The sequence below is a fragment of the Vombatus ursinus genome, unplaced genomic scaffold (assembly GCF_900497805.2).
Source record: "Vombatus ursinus unplaced genomic scaffold, bare-nosed wombat genome assembly UNPS02014768.1, whole genome shotgun sequence".
NCBI lineage: Eukaryota > Metazoa > Chordata > Mammalia > Diprotodontia > Vombatidae > Vombatus > Vombatus ursinus.
Genome location: NW_020954546.1, coordinates 18,027,518 through 18,037,209, shown reverse-complemented (window position 1 = coordinate 18,037,209; position 9,692 = coordinate 18,027,518). Strand labels below are relative to the sequence as shown.

The 9,692-nt window shown below is 44.9% G+C and overlaps 1 protein-coding gene across 2 annotated transcripts in view; it reads right to left on the bottom strand.

Moving 5' to 3' along the window:
• Nucleotides 1-2,424: 2,424 nt before the first annotated feature.
• GALNT17 (polypeptide N-acetylgalactosaminyltransferase 17) overlaps nt 2,425-9,692 on the bottom strand; it is a 434,680-nt gene continuing 427,412 nt past the window's right edge. For both annotated transcript variants that reach the window (XM_027862449.1, XM_027862450.1), the window contains exons 10-11: nt 5,931-6,098; nt 2,425-4,591 (exon numbers count right to left, since the gene is read on the bottom strand). In XM_027862449.1, coding sequence (XP_027718250.1) covers nt 4,469-4,591; nt 5,931-6,098 — 291 coding nt within the window. In that variant the 3' untranslated portion in view covers nt 2,425-4,468. The remainder of the gene's footprint in view (nt 4,592-5,930; nt 6,099-9,692) is intronic.

The window sequence follows — 9,692 nt, the reverse complement described above, 5'->3', positions numbered from 1 at the left end:
TTCAAGTCCCAAACTTAGGAGACTAGAAGAATTGTGTTGTTTCTGACGGAAACAACATTTGGTAGAGGGGTGAATATTTTGGGAGAAAGAGAATGAGTTCTGTTTTCAACATGTTGACTTTGAGATATCTCTAAGATATACAATTTGAGATGGAGGAGACTTGGGTATCTTAAAGGACAATAAAGGAAGAAATCAACAGAAAGGGAGAGACTGAAGATCAGAGAGGGGGTGGGAATGTTTCAGGAGATAGTTTTCTGAAGATACAGCCAGGGATGGGATCAAGGGCACATGGAGATGGGATGGTCTTGGTAAGAAGGGCTACCTCTTTATCAGAAACTAAAGGAAAGGAGGGTAGATTAGGGATTTTGAGATGAAGAGAAAGACAGAAGAAAGAGCTTTTGATGAACAGCCTCATTTATCTCAGTAAACTAGGAAGTGAGTTCTTTAGCTGAGAGGGGAAGGTGGGGGAGAAGGTGTGGGAAGCTTAAGGAGTTAGAGTAATAGAGCATCCATCAACAGAAAGAGAACAATGGAGGTTAAATATTAAGATCAGTCAACTGAATTTCCTCCAACTTCTTTCAGCAATATGTGGGTAAAAGTTGAGGAGGTGAATGGTGGGCACAATCCAGGATTGGGATTTGGTGAGGGAGGAAGAGTGATACCACAAGGGGAGGGCAAGGAATTTGAAAGTCGAATATAATGTGGAGTTAGATTTGATTACTTTAGAGTTGAGATTGGTAATCAAGGAAAGTAATGACCTGACAAGGTTCTGCCTAGTGACTCATCCTGGCTGAGGTTCAGGGGAGGTCATGGGATCTGAGGATTTGGAGGAGCTAGGAGGTTAGGGTGTTGGAGGGAGCATTATCATACATGTTGAAGTCTCTAATGTAAGGGAAGGTGTTGGAGAGGAAAGGGAGACAGTGAGGTATTGGAATGACCTGAGGTAGATAGACCACAATGAATAATCAATCAATAATCATTTATTAAGCACTTAGTGTATGTCAGGCACTGTGATAGGTGCTGAGAATACAATACAAAAAATGGGGAAAAGATCCCTTTTAAAGAGTTTGATCAGTGGAGAGTGAAAAATGTTAATAGAGTGAATTTTAAACTATAGGTTTCTGAGTGATGGTGGCAAAGGGAATCTGGAATTGGGAGTGTGGAGCAAAGAAGATCCTAACTCTCCTTTTTGTTGAGGCATGAGAGAGAAGGTATAGCCAGTGGTAAAGAGAAAGGCCAGGGATGCAGCATCATTTGGGGGGAGCTAGGTTTATTTGAGAACAAGTAGAGAGAAAGAGTCTGAAAGGAAGAGGTCCAGAATGAAGGAATATTTATTCATGATGGAATGGGAATTGCAGAGGGCACAGTGGAAGGTCCGGGCAGAATTAGAATGGGATGGTATGGTAGGGTTGAAGAAGATGGTGATGGGAGAAGAGGGGGTTGGGGATAGTTTTACTCCTAGGTAGTCAATGATTAAACAATACAGGAATAAGGAGTGTGCTAATCATAGGGGAAGTTGTGGATAGCAGATGAATTGGAATATTCAGTCTTCATGAAGAAGTGTAGCAGGACTAAGGCCCAATTTAGTATGGCTGGCAGGTCTGGTAAGGACACTGATGTATAGGGATATTTGCTGGGTACTTTGGGTGGGGAGAGGAGCAGTATGGTGTTGCAGGGATGGAGTTGGGAGGAGGGGAGGTATGGGAAGGTCCTGCATGTCTTTGCTTGAGTTCTCTATTTCCCCCCCATTCCTGCTTTGCTGCCTATTTCACAAGGTTAGGAAGGTGGGCCCCCTGAGTAGACTCACCATTCATTAGTTAGAGGGGTAATGTACCGCTTCCTGGATTACGCACCCACACCCCACCTCTTCCTGGAGAAGAGGAAGGGAAGACACATTTATTAATTGCTTACTATGTGTTAGACATGTACTAAGTGATTTACAAATATTTCATTTGTTCCTCACAACTGTGTGAGGTAGGTGGTATTATGATCCCCATTTTACAGTTGAGGAAACGGAAGCAGAGGTAAATGATTTGCTCCAAGTCAAACATGTATGTGTCTGAGGCAGGATTTGAATTAGCAGCTTAGCATTCTATCTACTGGACCACCCAGCACCATTTACTCCCAAGGCCACACAAGTTGTAAGCGTCAGAGACAGGATTTGAGCTGTCTAACTCCAGGCACAGGATTCTTTCCACTGTATCATGGTTTTTCATGGTCCTCCTCTTGTTCTTCTTGACTTTTACTAAATCCTTTCCCTTTTGTTTCCTTACTACCCCATGCCCAGATCATAGTGGTCATTCCTGTGGCAGGGAATTGAATTGGATTGAATTGACAGGAAATTCGCCCCACTCCCATCCTACCACCAATAAGCAGGAGGGTATACCCAAGATACAAACTCCAGTCACGCTTGATTTTGGTATGTGCTAAAACAGGTTTATTTCACAAGGGATGATGCAACAGCTAATAAGAAAGAGTCCAACTGTACCCTGAACGCCCCACTTGGCAATTCAGGTCTCCTACAGGGATGCAATTCCTGGGGTGGGGAAAACAGAGCAAAGAGAATGAAGAGGTGGGAAACTGGATATTAAGGGGTCCTGTCAAGCCTGAGGCTGTCATCAGCTTTCTCCACATAATCAGGTGCCACAGAGGGGACTTGTGTTTCTGTCCAGTCAAATGTGGCCTTGGGTGGGGAGCCTTCACCCACCCAAACAAATGCTGCCTCAGGTGTCCTTGTCCCAAGCCAGGTGAAAAGGTGAAGCAGCAAACCCAGCGGCACTTAGACCTACATGTCCTAAACACACACACATACACACACACATACACACACACACACACGCACACACACACACACACACACATGCAGACACACAGAGGCATACAAACACACACATATATATTAACTTTAATTTATAAGTGTACCCTAACCAGAGGGCATCAGAAAAATTATTACTCCTAAGACAGGAAATCACTGCCTTCTCCATCCTCAGCAGAGTTTGGGATGGAAGTATAGACCCAGGCATAGAATAGCTTTAGAATGCACAGCCCCGTAGTCCCATGGCCTCTTATGGGGCTGTTGTATAGGCCCCAGCCCCAGGGTTCTGGGATAAAGTCTGAGCACCAGATCCTGAGGTTCCTGAGGGCACATGGGAAACTGAGGTCTCCAGTTTTCTCTCGGTGGGTCAGGTTCCAGATAGTAGAGCAGGCTATGATGAGCCAGAACTCCTCTCTCACAGTGGGGGTATAGAGCTGCCCTCTCCTCCTCTTCCTCCAGAACGTATAGAAACATGCTACCAGAGTTACTGCTCGGCAAACACCTGGAGCATTACAGTTTGATTGCCTGTAGGTAACTGAGACCCAATGATATGGGCTTTTCAAAGCTGATTTCTCCTTCTCCCACCTAAGTTAAGATAAGAAATATCTTTTTTCATCTGTCACCAGCTGGTTTTTTTACTTCCATGAAGGAGGGGCTAAAAAGCCCCAAGAAACAAGGGGAGGCCCAGCTTGGCAGAACCCATGTGGTGAGCTTTTACTCTGTAAGCTCCCAGAACCCCTGGCTTCCTTCTGGTCATGTGTTTGGGGCAAGGTCGTACTGAATGGCCGTGTGTCTGGGTGGGCTCTGGAAACATCCATCAGAAGCTGGGCCAAGCAGCAGAGAGAGATACCATTTGGAAGGACTTTACAGAGAAGGAACATTCGGGGACAAGGATGCATTTCAGGACCAAGGCCAGCTGAAGGCCCTGGTTTCTTCCCTAGCGTGCAGATGAGGCACAGCAGATTAGGGAGGGGCTTAACATCTTTCTTTCAGAAAGGCTGAGGAGCAGAGACCAAACTACCACGTTCACAACAGAGGTGGAATTTAGCTCCTGCAGCAAAATACTTAAAAGAGAAGTGATATAAGCAATTGATCCAAAGAAAAGAATGTTCTTTGTCTCTTTGGATAGGGATTTTTTTTTTTCTGTGTGTGTGTGTGTGTGTGTGTGGCTGTGTGTGTGTGTGTGTATGTGTGCTGGTAGAAGGGAGAAAAGAGAAGGAGAAATAAGAGGCTGATGGGGCAGTTTCCTTCCTTTGAATTATCAGCATCCCTGGCCATAGACACAGCAGCAATTTTCTGAGAGCTGAGGGTAAGGATGCTTTCCTAGATCAAGGGTGAGATGCCCCAGTGAGTGATTCTGAGCAAGCCCATCCAAGGGATTGTCTGGTGCAGGTGGGCTCCCTCCAAAAGAAGCTTCATTGTTTGATGAGACTCCGAGAAGGACGCAGAATGAGGCAGGGACTGGATACCCCTCCCCCCAGCTTCCCCACCTATGAGAGATGAAGTGGCCCCACAGAAGATACCAGAAGGCCAACAAAGCCCCTGCATGGCCCTTGATTTCTCTCCCACTCTGGAAGAGATACATGCTCTCAAAGAGAGCATGGGGGAGCCAAGGCAGGTTCCAGAGGGCAGGGCTCCCCAGTTTCCCCTTCTCTATTTGATGAAATTTTTAATTGTCCACCTTTGCCCTGTGCAGCTTCGGAGAATGAGGTCGATACTGGGCCGGCTCTCGACTTCAAGGCAGCGACCTGTCCCCTTATTCATGATTGCTCCATTCTGCAGAGAGAAGAAGGAGGAGGAGGAGGAGGAGAAGAAGGGGGAGAGAAACAGAAACAGATAAAGAAAGAGAGAGGAAGAAAGAGAGATGGAGGAAAATAGAGGTAGAAGAGAGAGGAAGAGAAACAGGAGGAAAGAGATGGAGGAAGGAGGGAGGGAGGGAGAGAGAGGGAGGGAGAGAAAGAGAGAGATAGAGAGAGAGAGAGGGAGGGAGAGAAAGAGAGAGGAAGAAAGAGAGATGGAGGAAAATAGAGGGAGGAGAGAGAGGAAGAGAAACAGGAGGAAAGAGATGGAGGAAGGAGGGAGGGAGGGAGAGAAAGATATATATATATATATATAGAGAGAGAGAGAGAGAGAGAGAGAGAGAGAGAGAGAGAGAGAGAGAGAGAGAGAGAGAGAGGAGGGAGAGAAAGAGAGAGAGAAGAGGGGTGAAAAGGAGGAAAAGAGAGAGGTCGAAAGGAGAGACATAGGCTTAGCAACAGCATAAGGGGAGATGGCCAACCTCCCCACATAATTTGCACAAAGAGTCAATGTCAGAGTCGCGACGCTGTATTGCCATCATGCTGGCTTCCTAGGGGTTTGTTTCTTGAACCCAGAGCTGAGTTATCTACTCACTCTTTCCTCACCAGCATCAGGATTTTTTTTAAAAAGAGATTTTTTATTGATGGCCCTTATTTTTGTCTCACCAAGATATTCCCCTGCATCCTTCCCCCTCCTCCCTCCCAGATTGCCATTCCTCCCCACAAAGAATTTCTAGCTTTTTTTTTAAATGTGGTATCCAGAAGTGGACTCAGAATGAAAGCTGAATGGAATACTGATATGTTGAAAATGATTCTCCCAGGATGATGACTCATCATGATGCAGAAGAGGAAAAAAAGGCTTTGGGTTAGGAGCCAGGAGAATTAGGTTTGAACCTGGGCTCTGATTGGCCGGGAATCATATGACTATGTGACCGTGGCAAAGTCATCACCTCTTTAGACTATATTTTTTCACACAATTCAGAAAGAAATAATGATAATAATCACATTAATATTCATCATAATAGTAGCATTTATATAGGGCTTTAAGGTTTGAAAGACATTTTATATGCAGGATGTCTTCAAAGTCTTAGGGCAGTTTTATTCTTTAAAAGATTTGAGACAGTCTGTGTTTTGTCCCATTTGATCCCCACAAGAACCTTGGGAGTAGGTGTAATGTTATTATACCCATTTTACAGGAGGAAACTGAGTCTGAAAGAGGTTAAGTGACTGCCCCAGGGCCACAAAGCTAGTGAATGTCTAAGGCAGAATTCAAACTCAGGTGTAATTAGTGCTGAGGAGGGGATGGGACAGGATCCGACCTGTATGAAATTCCAGCGTTTGTGCAGGCTGCTCTTGACCTTGTCACAGTCCAGAAGTTGGGGGAAGCGGCTCTTGGAGTTGTCCACAAGGCAGCGGGTGTCTGGCAGGAGGGTAGTGGTCCCAAGAGCTCCCACGTGCAGGAAGCCTTCCCTGGTGTAGCGGGTGAGCTGGGGAAACAACACTGGTTGAGCTGAATAACACTGGATAGCAAAGCTGGGAAATCCTAAGGATGGCTTTAATGTCCTAAACACGAGACCAGTTACATCCAGCACTTACCTGCAGAACAATAGCACTGCTACATCTTTAAGCTGGAGCAGCCCAAGGCCAATCCATTGGTTGAAAAGAAAAACCATCCCACTCCCCTCACATATACTGTTTTCCAATAGGACCATGTCTTTTCTCTGTTCTGAGCACTGGTCCTGGACCTGGGAAGACCCAAGTTCAAATCCCTTGACCTGAGGGATTTCCTTTGTTAGATGAAATCCTCAACAAAAAATATGATCCAACAGAGGAGACTGAGGAGGAAGGGGAGGGGCCAGAGAGAGAGAACAGGGAGAAAGTAGGGCTGTGAAAACCTAGTGACACATTAGTAATAAGGAGGGTGTGGTCAAATACTGATCAACAAGAATGAAGATGGAGAAGAGGCCTTTGGGTCTAGCAATGAAAAGATTAAGATCGCTGGAAACCCTGGAGAAAGAAGCTGGATGGAATATCGTCCCTATTCTCCAAGAGCTCGTGTTCTGATGGGGAGACAAAACACATAGAAGGCTTCCAGATGGAAAGCTTCCTGAGGGCACAGTGGCCAATAGATGGCAATACATCTTCCTTAATGTCATCTCACTGATAGCTGATATTCAAGCATTGGACAATGCCGAGGACTTTGATGAGAAGGTTAGAAGCCAGATGGCAAAGTGCTGAGGAATAAATGAGGAAGAGTTAATACATTTCAACAGCTTTTTCAAAGAGATTGGTTGTTAGGGGGAGGAAAGAGAGAACAGTGACTTGGGAGGATGGTATGGTCAACTGAAGACCTTTTTTGAGGATAAGAGTAACTTGGGAATATGTGTAGGAAGCAGTGGAGACAGGCAACAGGGAGAAGATGAGGGTTAGAGAGAAAAAGGGATGATTATGGAAAGGATCTACTAGAGAAGATAGGACAGGGTGCACAGACAGAGAAGGAAAGCGTTATCTTTTCAACACAGACCACAGCAATGGGAGACAGAATGAGGTATCATATCAAGGGATTTTGAGAAGGAAGATAAGGGTGAAGGAGCTCACAGTGAATAGCCTACTTTTTTGGTAATGTATAAGGTGAGGATGAAGAGGTGAAGCCTTTGGTTAAGAGGAAAGAGGTAGGAGTCCTGTGGGAGGCTTAGAGAAAGAAGAATACCTTGGAATGGTCACAATGGAGTGACCTTAGAGAGAAAATTGCATTGTTTTTCAGTCATTTCAGTTGTGTCTGACTCTCCAAGACCCTTTGTGGGGTTTTCTTGGCAAAGACACTGGAGTGGTTTGCCATTTCCTTCTCTAGCTCATTCTACAGATAAGGAAACGGAGGCAAACAGGATTAAGTGACTTGCCCAGGGTCACACAGTTATTAAGTGTCTGAGGCCATATTTGAATTCAGATCCTCCTGACTCTAGGGCCCCTGAACCCCCTAGCTGCTGAGTAAATTATGGAAGAGTAAACAGAATTGCCTTGCTGCAAAGCGGGGTCCAGCTGAGATGGACAACAATACCAACAAACCAGCATTAATATAATTCACATGCTCTCACTTTATCCTCACAACAACCCTGGGATGGAAGTGCTTATTATTATTATCTCTATTTTACAGGTGAGGAAATTGAGGCAGAGGGGAAGTGACTTGCTCAGGGTCATACAGCTAGTAAGTAAGTAAATGTTGGAGGCTGGATTTTTTTAAACTTATTTTATTTTTAATTTATGGAATAAAACAAGCATTTCCATACAGCCCTCCCTCATTCAAATCCAATTCAATTGCAAGTCATGTCATCATCTTTCTGATGTCATGGCCCTCTTTGAGAATGAAGGAAAAAAACCACACACATAGATGCAAATGATAAAAAAGATGACTGCACATGAAACTGCAAATCTATTATGTACAACTTGCTATTCTTTTTAAATATATAAGGCTGGATTTGAATTCATGTTTTCCCGACTCCCTACCCAGGGCTCTACCCAATTACATCATTGGAAGTGGACCCAGGCAAGATGGTGGTTTGACTTCCTCCAGCACCGTTTAGCAGGAGCTGAGTAAGAGTAGAGGGGGCAGGCTGTGAGAATGATCCAGGTTTGGGACTAGCCAAGGGGTGAGGGAGGGGTGGGAGAAGCGGGGGCAGGTCCCTTCTCTTCTCAGCCTCCACCCAACTCTCTAAGACAAGGAACTGCCCAAAAGATCCCCTGCGGAATTTCAGTTAGCATTTTCTCTCTAGGCATTCCCTATAATGATGAAATCAACGCTCCAGCTCCCCCCCCCCCCCGAAAAAAATGCACCTTACAGGTCCTCATCTAGGTGTCTTATTCTTCTGCAAGACTGTGAGCTACGTGAAGACAGAGTGTCTTTGCTGCCCTTTTAGTCTCCGCCAGTGTCTAATACAAGGCTCACCGCGTGGCATGTTGGCTGCTACATGGCTTAGCACATAGCTGGACTTGGAATCAGGAAGCTAATTATCTCAAATCTCCTCATTTCTTAAAGGGGGATAATAATGCCACCAATCTCATAAGGTTGTGTGAGGATGAACGAATAAATCATTAATTAAACATTTATTATATGCTAAGCACTGGGCGTACAAATAGAAAACAGCCCTTTGCTCTCAAGGTACTTCCATTTTAATAGGAGAGATGATAAATATGGAAGGACTGATGTGCAATCAGATGGAGAAGTCCCATGGTCCTTAGAGTATAATGGCAAAGTAGATGTCAATATCTCTTCTTTAATGCTGTTAAATTAAAGTGTTACATAAATGGCACCTGTTAATGTTAATGAGTATTTGTTGAATGAATGAATTAGCAGTTTGCACCTGTCCTTGGTTTCTGGCGGCCATACCCCACATGGTCCTCAGGTAAAATCATGGCGGCTGGGAGTAGTTACCAGGAACTGATGGAGCCAGTTTTTCATTCAGCTGGGTGACCCAGGCCTTTTCTATCTGCTTCCCAACCAAACTCAAAGAAAATGCTGTTTAAACTTCCTTTACTCTTCCTTTCACTCATTTCTCAACCTCTCATAGTCACAGACCTACCCTGGCTATCTTCTTATCTGTGAAGCGAACAAGATGGCACTTCTGCTGACACAGGGGACTCCCCCCACCCCTCCTTGAGGTCTGGGAGTTCATGTCCTGACCAAGTCTGAGCCAGGAGAGCAGCTACCATTGCTGAGAGCAAGGGATGGTGGGCCCTGGGCCTTTTAGGGAATCTTGCTCTCAGAGAATAATGACATCGAATTGATTAATTGCTCTCAAGAAAGATCCAGATCTTAGATGCTTTGGCTCTAAATTAGTGTCAGACCAGAGCAATTATGAAAGGCAAAAGAGGGACTCATTTCCATGGAGAGAAAATCAAAGCTCCTCCTGCTACCAATCCAAATTTGATCAGATTTAAATTCACTAAATGAAAAGCAATGAATGACACCAGGCTGTCTTCTGCAGTTCAGAGGAGAGAGAGACCCAGGTGCTTATTGAAATGGTGAATTTTCCAGCTGATGAGCAAGGAGCATTTTGAACATTAATTAAATGGGCCTATCTGTG